This window comes from Zonotrichia leucophrys, chromosome 11 (assembly GCF_028769735.1).
Source record: "Zonotrichia leucophrys gambelii isolate GWCS_2022_RI chromosome 11, RI_Zleu_2.0, whole genome shotgun sequence".
Lineage (NCBI taxonomy): Eukaryota > Metazoa > Chordata > Aves > Passeriformes > Passerellidae > Zonotrichia > Zonotrichia leucophrys.
Genome location: NC_088181.1, coordinates 1,304,045 through 1,316,890, shown reverse-complemented (window position 1 = coordinate 1,316,890; position 12,846 = coordinate 1,304,045). Strand labels below are relative to the sequence as shown.

At 52.5% G+C, this 12,846-nt stretch overlaps 1 protein-coding gene across 1 annotated transcript in view; it reads right to left on the bottom strand.

Moving 5' to 3' along the window:
• Positions 1-631: 631 nt before the first annotated feature.
• Positions 632-12,846, bottom strand: part of ANKRD11 (ankyrin repeat domain containing 11) — a 130,101-nt gene continuing 117,886 nt past the window's right edge. The window contains exons 7-13 of the mRNA XM_064722740.1: positions 12,620-12,762; positions 11,834-11,981; positions 4,373-11,106; positions 3,511-3,609; positions 3,277-3,420; positions 2,191-2,283; positions 632-1,850 (exon numbers count right to left, since the gene is read on the bottom strand). Of these exons, the coding sequence (XP_064578810.1) occupies positions 1,665-1,850; positions 2,191-2,283; positions 3,277-3,420; positions 3,511-3,609; positions 4,373-11,106; positions 11,834-11,981; positions 12,620-12,762 (7,547 nt within the window). The 3' untranslated portion in view covers positions 632-1,664. The remainder of the gene's footprint in view (positions 1,851-2,190; positions 2,284-3,276; positions 3,421-3,510; positions 3,610-4,372; positions 11,107-11,833; positions 11,982-12,619; positions 12,763-12,846) is intronic.

Genomic DNA, 12,846 nt, shown 5'->3' with positions numbered 1-12,846 from the left:
GGATGGTGGGACCCCTCTGGCTCTTCTGAAGCTGCTGTGATGCATTGGAGTGAAATCCTCCAGGATCCCCCTGCTCCACCATGGAAAATTCCTCAAGTGGCTGCAAAGCTGGCAGCAGTGAGGGGAGCTGGGGGCTGAATCCAGGGGTCCCCTCTGGTCCCCAACAGAGGAGGCTGGAGAAGCCAGAGCTGGCAGTGGGGGTGCATGGGGGCACCTCTCACTGCTGCCTGGGGCTGGCAGGAAAGGCTGGGCAGCAGCAGGAGGGAAGGCACAGAGGTCCTGGGAGGGCACTGGGATGGATCTGCCTCCAGCTGCATCCCTGAGCTGCTGAGTGAGGACTGAGTTTGCCCGGATCCACCCATCCCTGTCCAGACTCTGCAGCCCCAAAACAGCATCTCCTGCTCAGTGAATTCACCAACACAGGGGGTCCCCCTGTCCTCATGACCCACCCCTGGAGGGTTCCAATCCCACTGCACACAAAGAAAGAATGATGTTTAAAATCATAAAATAGTTTGGATTGGAAAGAACCTTAAAGCTCATCTTGCTCCATCTCCTGCCATGGGCAGCTGATCTGAGCAATCTTTTCCTTGACAGGGAAACTGCTGCCCAGGGTGAACTATAAATACAAAGGTAATTTTAATTAATTTATTTATTTCTTTACACATAACTGAAAGTGATGTTACAGTACATAAGTTATTTACAACTGTGCAGTAATGTGTTGCAAAATAAATTATCTAGAAGGCAGCAAAAGTACATTGTTAATGTATATAAAAACTGTACAGCATTTATGGGATACAATTTTTCTTTATATGAGTATTGGCTCTGTAGTGTTTTCAAGTTATGTTCTCAGAAAGAGAAACGAAATGCCCAAGATTAAAGGAAAAAATATATAAACCACGTGGATTTTACTCCATTAAAAACACAGTTGGCAAAGTCCTTTCTCTGCGTCGCCGTCTCCCCGGCCGTGCCGCCCCGGGGCTCCTCTGCCCGTGCCCAGCGGCTGCTGCGGGGCCACCGGCACATCCCGGAGCCGTCCCCGCTCCGGAGCCGCCGCTGCCCAACCCGGACACTGTCCTTTTGTTTCTAATTGTTGGATTTTTTTTTTGTGATTTTTTTTTTCTAGCATTTTTTTTTGTTTGGTTTTTTGTTTTTTTTTTTTAGACATACCCATGATGGAACGAGAAACTCAAACACCCCCCCCCTCCCCCCATGGTTTCCTACTGCAGCTTCTCCGAGAGGAGATCCGCGCCCGGTGGAAAACAGAGAGCTGGAAATCACGGTGTTCACAAGTACATGGTTCACGTGGTTGCTGGCCCCGCTCAGCAGCTTCTGCAACACACACACGGTGTCCTTGGCCTCGTCCCTCCGCGCCTCGGCCAGTCCCGGGGCCGCTGAGCGCCCGCTGCCCGCGCTGCCCGGAGCCTCCCCGGGGCTGCGCCCGGCCCGCTGCCCCAGGGGCCGCGCCAGTCCGGAAGCGAGGGACACGTCGTGAAGAAAGTGCAATTATTTTTCTTATTGTTTTATTTTCTGCCGATAGCTGCTTCCTCCTCCTCTGACCAGGGATTCATCAGCAAGCGGTTAAGGGTGAATGTGAGCTCGACCGCCCGACCTCGGAGCGCTCCCGTCCTTGCCAGTGTTCAGAGATGTCTCCTGGGCTGGAACTGTCATGCCGGCAAGAGCACAAAGTCATCGTTCACGTCGACCATTGGCACATAGAACGAGGGCACCTCGTTGACGCAGAGGGATTTGTGCCCCGCGGGGTCCAGCTCCTGCACCTTCAGCTGCCACTCCATCCTCTGCACCGCGTTCAGGGCAGCTGCTTCGTGTTGCTGTCGCATGAGCAGGCACGTCTGGATGGGGAAACAACAACGGGACGTGAGGGCTGAGTGGCAGGCACAGGCAGGACCATGCAGGCACAGTTAAATGCAGCAAGGGGTGGCACACAGGGGACACCTGGATTTGGAATCTCTGCTGAGCCCAGCTCCAGCAGGAGCCGAGGCAAACCCGAAAGTTTGGGTTTGAAAGGCTTGTCAGCACTCCAGAGCATCCACTCCCATGCAACACTGCCCTGACCATCTCTGGACACCCACTCTGTGCTGGAAACCACTCAGGCAGCTCCCAGGCTCCAGCCACAGGCAGAACCCTCCTGGAATGCCCCTGTCTGGAGCCCGGGGCTCCCACAGCTCTCACCTTCATCCGGTCGTACTTGTCATCCACGTCCTGCAGCCAGGAAATGAACTGTCGCGCGTTGAAACGGTCTCTGACCGATTTGTTTTCGTCTCCCTAAGGACGGGACAGCAAAGAGAGAGATTAGTTTTGTGCTTTAAGCAGTTACAGGTCTCACAGGCCACATTCATAAGCCCCTCCTGGGGCACACACTCCTCAGAACTGCAGTGCCTGCAGGGAGGGAGGATGGACATCACTGCTGCCAGTGCTTTCCAGGGCTTCAGCCTCAGGTGGGGATGCACCCATGTGCCCATTCTCCCTGTTTCTCCTTGCTTGGCAGGAGTCTGTCCATGTCAGCCCATCACAGCACCTGTATCTCTCTGACTGCAGGATAGCAGCAGCACAGACACTTGGCTGGGAAATGCCAACAGATAAATCAGAGCTCCTGGATCAATACACAGCTCACTAATAAATCCCAGGATGCTGTCCCTGCCCAGGATCCCTCCTGCAATGCAGCAGTGTAATGTTTCTCCTCCTTCCACAGGGAGAAACACCTCAGAGTGTAGTAAAGAAAACCTTTCCAGTGTGCAGATGATCCTGACCAAGAAGGATGGAGGGTCCCAAGACTCAGTGATAAAGCTGAGCCATCTCTGCTCCTAACAGACATGAAATCCCTGTATCCTACACTCAGTTACACAATTAGGCAAATGATGCTCCAAGTCACAGAATAATTTGGATTGGAAGGGACTTTAAAGCCCATCTCATTCCCCCCTGCACTGGGACACCTTCCACTATCCCAGCTTGCTCCAAAATGCATCCAGCTTGGTCTTGGACACTTCCAGGGATAGAGAAGCTACAGATTCTCTGGGCACCCTGTGCCAGGGCCTCTCCACCCTCACAGAGAACAATTCCTTCCCACTATCCCATCTAAGCCTGCCCTCAGGGGGAGGTGACATCCTGCACCTGCGTGCAGTGGTGGGTGACTTGAGCAAGGAGAGCACCAGTAACTCCTGCCTCCACCCTTCCCTCCATCCCTCCAGAAAAGCCCATCTCCCTCAGGGTCCTGCAGAGCTCCTGAGGCCCTCCCTCACTGCTGAGGCAGGCACTGACCTGATTTTCCAGAGGCATGTTGTACACCTCGGAGTCCAGCAGCATGGTGCAGGCACTGAAGGGCACGGCCTGGTTGGCGATGGTCCTGGCTGCCCGGCAGTGCACCCGCAGGATCTCCTGCTCGCAGGACACGATGAGCTTCTCCTGAGGAAGGGCAGAGCAGTGAGTGTGGCAGCCTCAGCCTCGCCAGCAGGGGAGATTGGGGCCCTGCTCCCCACGGGAGTGTGCCCTTACCCGCTCTATGCTGTGCTGCAGGCGCAGCTTGCCCCGCACGGCCTCCTGCTGCTTGAAGAGCTCCTTGAGCGGCTCCGCGAGCGACGGCGGCGGCGCGATCTGCGGGCACAGGGCACGGGCAGGGTGAGAGCGGGACCTCTGTGGGCACAGCCTGGGGCTGCACCCTGAAATGTGTGCTGGGAGGGAGGGAGGGACATCCCTGGGGCGCCTGGGGAGAAGCTCTGCCAAGGACAAGGTCCTGCCAGTGCTCAGAGTCAGTGAGGGTGAGGACTTGGCAAGAACAGCCAGAGCCTGACACACCCTTGTGCTGCAGGGCAGGGTGTGCAGCAAGGAATGGAGCCTGGTCACACTGACCCTTCTCCTCCAGCCTGGAGCCCAGATTTACCACCTGCAGCACCACATTTATTGATGCATTTGTATTAGTGAGGCTGCTCCTGGAGCACAGCAGTGAAATGCTGATTCCAGTGCCAAGTCAAAGAGCAGAGCTTGGGAAAATGATGGCAGGATTTAAGAGCCATCTTTTCCCCACGTTCCAGGGTCATTATCCTGTTACTGCACTGCTGCAAGAGCAGTTTTACCTCCCAGCCTCAGATCTAGTGGATTCTTACAAACTTTGCTCTAAAGCCTGACCAAACCTCAGGTCCCTCAGCACAGTTCAAGATCTTCTCTGCAAAAATGCAGCAACTCAAGGGCTGCATTTACCACAGAGCCAGGCACTTACCCAGGCTCAGTGTCATATTCCAAAGGCAGCTTGGGGCATGTTGGCATTGCAAGGTGGTGACAGGGCAGGGGGGACAGCTTGGATGTGTGTGTAACAGTGAGGGGGGACAGTTCCCGAGGCTAAAGAGAGAAGGTGACTCACCACTGGAATATGGAGCTTGCTTAGGGGTTTGCCATCCAACAGGTAGGAGCCTGTGTAGGTGACATACTCAGCGTAGCACTGCGGAGCTTGGGGAGTAATGTAGCACAGGATTTTCCGCTTCTCCTCAATCTTCTTCCTGATCTGGAGGTACTCGAAGTAGGGGTTGGACCTGTCGCTGTGGTAAGGTTCGATGTCGTCCAGTTTGATGGCATCGACGATAGCTGCCAGGGTCTGCTGGATCATCTCCCTCGTCTGCTGCGTGGACGTGTTGATCTGCTGCTGCAGCTGCTGGTTGGAGCGCTGGAAGCGGCGCTTCCGCGGGTGCTGCGCCTGGGAATCGTCCTCCTCCGTGATGCGGCCTTTGGCACGCGTGACGGGCGCGGAGACGGGAGGAAATTCCTTCTCGGACGCGGCGGCGTTCTGCTTGTTTTGGTTGGCGAGCATCTGAGCCCGGTTCCTGGTAATCCGCTGAGGAATCTCTTCTATTTTGGGTGGTTTGGGAGCTTCTGCTACTGGTTTTTGTACTGGTTCCACAATTTCTGCTTGAGCGTTGCCAGGAGGAGCGTCCGCCTGGGGTGGCGGGGCCTGGCTCCCCGCACGGGCCGTGGCACTGTCCTGTGGAGTGCCAGCCTCGGAGCTGGCCACGGGCACGGGACAGGGCTGGGAGCTGCCCTCTGCCACCCCGCCAGCCGGCGGCAGCTCCTCGTGCACGGCCTCCACCTCTTTGCTCTCGGCCTGCGCGGGCTCGGGCGGGGTCTGCTGGAACACCTGCGCTTCCGAGTCCTCCGCTGCCTTCTCCTCAGCTGCGTTCAGTGCCTCTGAGGTGGATTCTTGTACAGCCACTTCTGGTTTCTGCTCCTCTGCTGGTGGCTCCGTGTCCGTGGGCAGGGTGGCCGCAGCCTGGCTGGCCGGCGGCTCCTCCGGCTCACTGGACGCTATCACGGACGCGCCGGCTTTGATGACGCCAGTGCTCGGTTCTGGAGCTGCTGCTGCTGGGCTCTCCTCCACTGCTTCTGCCTCGGCCATCTCCGTCTCTGCAACGTCCTTAGGCTGGAGTGGCAGCTCTGGGAGCGAGAAGGGGCCAAGGTCCAGTTCATCCTCGGTGTTGGTGAAGGGGTCTGGCCACGTCACCGCCTCCTCTGCGTTCGCAGGTGCTGCGTTGTTGTTTTCCAAATAGTTGTTTTCTGGTGCAGCAACGACTTCAGCCTGAGGTTCTGCTGGCACACACGGCGGCTCTGGAGGGATCTCTGGTGCTTCTTCTGGAAGAGGCTTGCAGTTGTTGAAGAAGGTGTCTAACCTAGTAGGGGACATGTATGGAGCTTGCTCTTCAGCGTTTGCAATTTCTCCTGGAACTGCTTCCTCAGCATCCTCCTTGACTTCCTCCAGCCTCGGTTCAGACACTGACAGAGGGTACGAGATGGGAGAAACAGGGTAGGAAGTCTCTGTGGGAATGAAGGCTACTGGCGCAGGATGAATTGGCTCTAGGGAACAGAGTGGAGGTTTAGGGGACTCGGAAAACCTCTGGGGAGATTTCATCAGAAGCTCCGAGCCCATGGACCAGGTGACAGAGTGCTCTGCGGGGTTGCCCATGAGGCTGGGAGGAATGGCGGTGTCTGGGTTTCGGGAAGGAGGGTTATCCCAGTCTATGTTGTTTTGTTCGGGCATTCCCGAACTAAAATGGTTTTCCTCGATGGGTGGCAGGTAGGTGGATTCGGGTGGCATGATGGAGGCAGTGGCTTGCTGCTCCTCTGTGGTATCCAGGGGCATGCCGATGTCGGGGGGAAGAGCACTTTCCACTGAAGGAGCCAGCAACTCATCCCTGTGCGAAGGGGAGGATTTTGCTTGTAAACCAGAAAAGACACTTTCGGGAGACTGGGCGACCCCGCTGACGGCTCCCGGAGCGCAGTGCAAAGCTTCCACTTTGGGAGAGGAAACTCCATAATCCGGGGAGTAATACCCAGGAGACAAACACTGGAACTTCTCAGCAGGAACAGAGGGAAGGGGAACTTTCTCCTCCATTAAATGCTGCACAGGAGAGTCATAATTTGATGTTGCTGGGACACTTTGCTGTCTGAAAAACTTATCTCCAACGCTGAACTCCTCTTCGGGCGCCCTCCTGATATCCACTGAGATGGAGCGGTAGAGGTTTGAGGAGGGAATGGTGCGAGTCGGGGTCTGACTGGGGTTCTCGGGGAGCCCGCTGGAAACGTTGGTGTATCTGTCGAAGAAGGAAGGAGAGCAGGCGTTCATGGACATGGTGGAGATGGGCAGCGAGTGCTGGGAGTCCGCACACTCGAACATCAGGTCCGTGTAGTCCTCGTTGCTGCACGAGGGGGTCCTGGGAGTCTGCATCACCTCCTCGTAGCTCGGGCAGGACACGACGGACGCCGGGGTCGGGACGCCCGTGGGCCGGTTCTGATCTGGCCTGGGAGATGCTGGCAGGATCTCCTTCAGCTGAGGACCCGTGATCCAGTCCTTGGAGTCTGTCCCCACAGCAGGCTGTGCCTTGTTTTCTGGTGACAGGATGGGAGTCAGGGGACCCAACTCCTTGAGTTTCTTGTCCTTGAGCTGCGTGTCCAGCGTTAGCGGCTTCTTGGTTGGCAGATCCAGGCTCCTCTTGCGCACATCCTCCGAGCTCTTAAGTTTGTCCTTCAGCTTGGGGTCCCCAGACCTGTGCCGCATTTTCTCCATCTGCTTCATTCTCTCCTTGTGCCTTTTGTGGCGCTCCTCGATCTCCAGGTCCTTCTGGCTCAGCATCCTCTCAAAGCTGGTCATCATCAAATCACCATCTCCCAGAAGTTTCTCCCTTGGTCTGGCATCCTTCTTGCCGCTGTCTTTGGAAAGGGTTATTTTTTCATTCCCATTGCTTATTTTTATGGACTCTGATTTGTCTTTGTCTTGATTCTCCTTAAGCTTCTCCTTCAGTTTGGTTTCACCGAATTTGAGGTTGTCCTCCTTGGACTTATCTTTAAAGGTGGTAACTTGAGGCCCGTCCTTATCTTTGAGTGTTGACTTTGGCTCATCTTTGTGATGTTTAAAGAAACCATCTGTGTGTTTGTCCCTATGCTTTTCCTTTTCCTCCTTCCATTTTTCCTTGTGTTTATCCCGCTTCTTTTTCTCTTTAGCTGTGCTGATGGTGCTGGAACCGTAAGTCTTTTCTTTCTCCGCCTTCTTTGACAGCTCTCTTTCAGAATCATTTTTATCCTTCTTTTCAGAAAATAAGTAATCAATGCTCTTCTCCGGTTCCTCATCAGCGTCTGCCTTCATGTTGTAGGAAGAGCCAAAAGCCTCCCCATCCACAGAGAAATCCTTTTCATAATGAGTGGAATCCTTTCTGCTGCTGGAGTCCTTGAATTCTTCTGATTTTTCCTTTTTCTCTGTTTTCTCTTTCTTTGCTTTTTCTTTCTCGTGACTTTTCTTTGAGGAAGATGAGGAATGTCGGTGCCTCTCCTTCTCCTTGAGCTTGTCCTGAAGGCAGGGTAAAGGGAGAGAGTCCTTAAACTTTTCTTCAGCGGCATCGGTCAGAGAGAGGTTAGAAGACTCGAAGAGGCTGGTGAGTCCTGGCTCTTGCCCTCTGTCTGTGAAGCTGTCAGAGGAGATCTCACTGATTTTGTCATTGGAGTCGTCCCTGTAATCATTCAGAGCCTCCTCCTCCAGTTTCTCCAGCAGGCTCTTCTCCGACTCCCCTCCTTTTGAGGATTTCTTCTCTTTGGAATGCTCCTTGTCCGGCTTCTCCTTATGTTTGCTTTTCACCTTGTCCTCACTGGTGTGTTTCTTCTCAACCTTTTCTGGGAGCTTTTGCTTGTTTTTCTTCTCCTGAGTGGAATCTATGGACATCCTTTCCTTCCTGTCCTTGTACTTCTCACTGGAGTCTTTATCTTTCTTCTCTTTGTGTTTCTCAAAGGAACTCTTCTCCTTCTTCTCCTTCCCCCCTTCCGATGTTCCTTTGTCCTTTTTCTTCTCCTTGGACTCCTTGTCCTTCTGCTTGTCCGAGTGCTGCCGGTCCGAGGAGTACTTGCGGTGCTTGTCGGGGTACAGCTCCTTGTCGGCGGCGGCAGCCTCGTCCTTGTCCTGCAGGCTGTCCAGGCGATGGCCCTCGCTGCCGGCCGAGTCGCCCACCTTGAACCCGCTCAGGCTGTAATCGTCCCTCTCGTCCTCGCTCTCATCCGTGAAGATGTCAGCGATGCTGTACCAGCTCTTCTCCTTGCCCTTCTTCTCATCCTTCTTCTCGGAGAAATCGTCTCTGTCTGTGGAAAAGCTTTTCTCTTTCTTCTCCTTCACCTGGTCGAAGGAGCTCTTCCTCTCCTTGTCTTTGCTGTGAAGATCCTTGTATTTCTCCTTGGTTTCTTTCTTCTCTTTAAAACTCTTCTCTAGTTCTTTGTCCTTCAGGATTTTCTCTGGAGCAGCTTTTTCATTTTTCTCCTTGTCGCCTTCTTTGGATTTTTCCTTGTATTTTTCTGGCTTCACCTTTTCTTTTTTTTCTTTATCAGGAGCATCTTTCTTCTCCTTTTCCTTCCCAGAATGGTGCCTCTCCCAGCTCTCCAGGGTTTTGCCACTGAACTCAGGGTCAGACTTATCCTTGAAGAATGTTTCACAGCCATACTCCTTGAAGTCATCTCGATAGGGCTCCTCCTGCTTCGTCTTGGGATCTTTTCTCTCTTTAGAGCCGTCAGAGGAATCTTTTCTGTCTTTGTTGGTTTCACCTGTGTCTTTTTCTTTCCTCTCCTTACCAGTCTCCACAGAATCCTTCCTTTTCTTATCCTTTTCAGGCAAATAACTGGGAGTAACTTTGTGCCTGTCTGTTTGGTCCTTTTTCTTCTCAGAGCTTTTCTCCACATAATCCCTCTCCTTTTTCTTTAAGAAAGTGTCCTTTTCATTCCGCTTCTCGCTGTATTCCTTCTTCTCTTTTATTTTATTTTCCTTTTTCTTGTCTTTAATTTCCTCTTTCACAGGTTCTATGATTAGCTTTGCCACGGTGTCATTTTTAATCTCCCTGAAATCTGTTATTGGAGAATCCCAGCTGTCCTCACCCTTGAAATCGAAGGATGAATCAGAGGACAGGTCTGAAAACCACCTCTCCTGCTGATCGTCCGAAAGGCTGAACTTCGTGTCCTCGCTTTCGGCAAACTGAGTTTTGTTATTAAACTCATCAAACCCGGACTCGTCCCTGTAAAGTTTTTCTTTTTTGCATTTTTCCTTCTCTTCCTTGAAGGATTTTTCTTTCTCTAGTTTAGAAACCTTCTCCTCCTTCAGCTCATTCTTCTTCTCAGATTTGGACTGCTTGTCCTTTGACTTCTTCTTTCTCTCCTCCTTGTGTATTCTCGGCTTCTCCTCCTTGGGAGATTTCTCCTTGACAGGTTTCTCTTTTTCTGATTTACTCAATCCTTCTCTGAAGGATTTGCTCAGGTCTTTACTACCATCTTTGATTTTTCTTAATGATTTCTCCTCTTTTGAGGATTTTCCAGTCTCATCTTTAAACAACCACTCCTTCTCCTCTGCTTTACCTTTGGGGAGCTTTTCCTCCTTTTTACCATGTTCCCTATCGTGCTTTAACACTTTCAACTTGTTTTCGACTGGATTTTCTGTCTCTACTATCAAGCCTTTCTCAGGCTTTTGTTTAGAGTCCTCAAACTCAAAAGAAAATGTTTTGATTATTTTAATGTCTTGGCTGATGGGACACTGTCCCTTCTCCTTGTTTTTATGTTTGTGTTTTGTTTTATGCTTTTTAACAACCTTCCCCTCTTTGTCCAGCTTTGGAATTGCTCCATCCACATTGCTATGGAATGAATTCTTTTTCTCAGAAACAGTGTTGTGGGGGGTGTTTTTCTTTTTGTGCTCTGGTTTCTTCCTGACTGGCTTTAGTGACTCTAAGCTCGAGTCCTCGGACGAGTAGTCTGACTCGCTCGTCAGCCTCGTCCTGGTGGAGTCCGATAGGGAACTGACGTCTGACCAAGCTGGAGAAGATATGGTTTTCCAATTGTCCGTCCTCCAGTGCTTGGAGTGCTGTTCTGTAAGACTGGGATTATGTTTCTGGGATGCTAAACTCCCATGTGAAGAGGTCGATGAGGCAGACAGAGAGTTAAACAAGGAGGATTCCTTTAGCACTAGCCTTGAGTCCTTTACACAGCTAGAGCTCTGTAGAGAGTCTCTATCATCCTCCTCACTCTCCACGTTTTCACTCTCTGATTCAGAGGAACAAAACTTGTCATTTTTTTTGCCAAACCGAACCTCTTTGTTTTTTGTCTCCTTCTTCCGCTTCTTTTTTACTTTGCTTTTCTCCTTGGGCGCCTTGGTGCTGGCGGGCTCCCGGATTTTGCTGCTGGGCAGTATGGAGTGGGTGGAGAGGCGCAGCTTCTCCCCCGTGCCCACGGCCACGCTGGTCTCCTCCTCGTCCGAGCTGTCCGACAGGATGCGGTGGGCAGCTTTCTTTGGTGTAATTGTGTTATTTTTAGTGTAAGTTTTCACTTCCATTTTGGGTATGGAAATGAAACTGTTTGCTTTAGTCTCTTTCCTGTAATCCTTTTTCAGCAAATGTTTGTCATCGACCGGTGGGACCCGGTCCTGCTCATCGTCCTCATCGAATTCATACTCATCCTTCACCGGGGTGATGGTTTTGGGGGGCTCCTGGGCCTTGGGCTTGTGCTTCAAACCCTTCTCAAACTCTGAGTCTGTGTTATTGCCATCAACGGAGCTGGAGGGAGCGAAGGAAGGGGCGTCCTCCTCTTCTGAGGTCTCTGCAGAGAGAGAAGAACAGCGTGTGAAGGACTGCCAAGGGTTCTGGGGAGGGAACATCACTGGTCTGCACACACCAACCCCTGCAAACAGCCCTGACGCCCTTTGGCCTCACCCAGCCTTTGCAACCTGGCACCCAGCATCTTGGGGGATCTTTTCGGAAGGAAGCTCCTCCAGCTCCAACCTGCATGGGGGTTGTTCCTCAAAATAACATCCTGGGTGTATCATGAGAACTTTGGAACAGGGTTATGACTGCACACAGTGTAGGTGAAAGCTTCCCAAAAGACTGAAACCTCTAATTTGCACTAATTAAAACCTGCAGTGTCCCACAGTGGTGGCAGTGGTGGAAGAGGCTGTAGCAGGGACAGCCAGGAAGCAGAAACTGAAACACCAGTGCTGGGACAGCTGAACAACAGGAACAGAGTGCTGGCACTCAAACCCCCTCCTCTCCACTGGAATTACCCACCTTCCGAAGGTAAGACATCCATTTACCTGCAACTGGCTTTCAACCCTACATCCCAACTGCACCAGGGAAGCAATCTCAGTGCTGGCTTCCAGGGCAAACAGCCCCCCAAGCTAAAGCTGGTGGTTATGCTGTCTGAATTTGGGTTACAGCCACAGGTGGGCTCCTGACCATGGCAGCATCTGACTTCCCTGTCCTCCTAAGGTCTCTGTGTCAGCTGCAGGCCACAGCTGTCACTGCCATGGCCACAGAAAGGCCAGTCTCACCTGTGGAGCTCTCCTCACTGGAGGGGTACGTGGTCTTCCCCAGGAGCAGGTTCACCATGGTGGGAGAATTCGCTACTTTCAAAGGCGTCTCGCCCTTCCTGTTGCTTTGATGAGGATTCCCTCCATAATGCAACAACAATTTCACCACCTGAAAAGAGAAATTGAGGCTTGAGGATGCTCACCATGTTTTGATTCCAGGGTTTTTTTGCATGATTTTCACACATAACTAAAAAATTGGTGTCTTCACGACATGCCTTGTGGTACTAACATAAGAGAGAAGTCCCAGCAACATTCCCAGCGAAGTGGTGGAATCACCATCCCTGGAAGTGTTGAAAAACATTTAGGGACAGGGTTTAGTGGGGCACTGGCAGCAGCAGGTTAATGGTTGGGCTTGATGACTGGGGAGGCCTTTTCCAACCTTAATGATTCTGTGATTCTCAGAACCAACCTGGGCAGGAAAGGATGGGGAAGAACAAGGCACAAAATCATGCTCCTGTCCCAATTCCAGAAGAATGAACTAAGGATAAACACTCAACAGCTCTGAAACAGTGAAAATCACACAATCAGAGAATAATTTAGATTGGAAGGGACCTTCAAGCCCATCCCTTGCCATGGGCAGGGACCCTTCCACTAACCCAGGCTGCTCCAAGCCTCGTGCAGCCTGGCCTTGAACACAACCTCCTGCCCCCTCCATGGGAAACGAGACAAAACCACCCAAATCTCTGTGTTTTCACACGTTTCCAGGCGAGTGGTTTAAAGCAGGGCAGGGCATGGCAGCAGCCTGACCTTGAAGTGGCCGTTGTTGGCCGCGTCGTGCAGGGGGGTGTCATCGTCCAGCCCCTTGGTGTTGACCTCGGCGCCGGCCGCCAGCAGCTGCTTGGCCACGTCGTAGTAGCCCCGGTTGCAGGCCTCGTGCAGCGCCGTCCAGCCTGCAAGGACAGGGACACTCAGCACATGGCACCACCCTCACAGTGACACTGAGACACAGGGAAAGCCTGCAGGGTCAGCCTGGG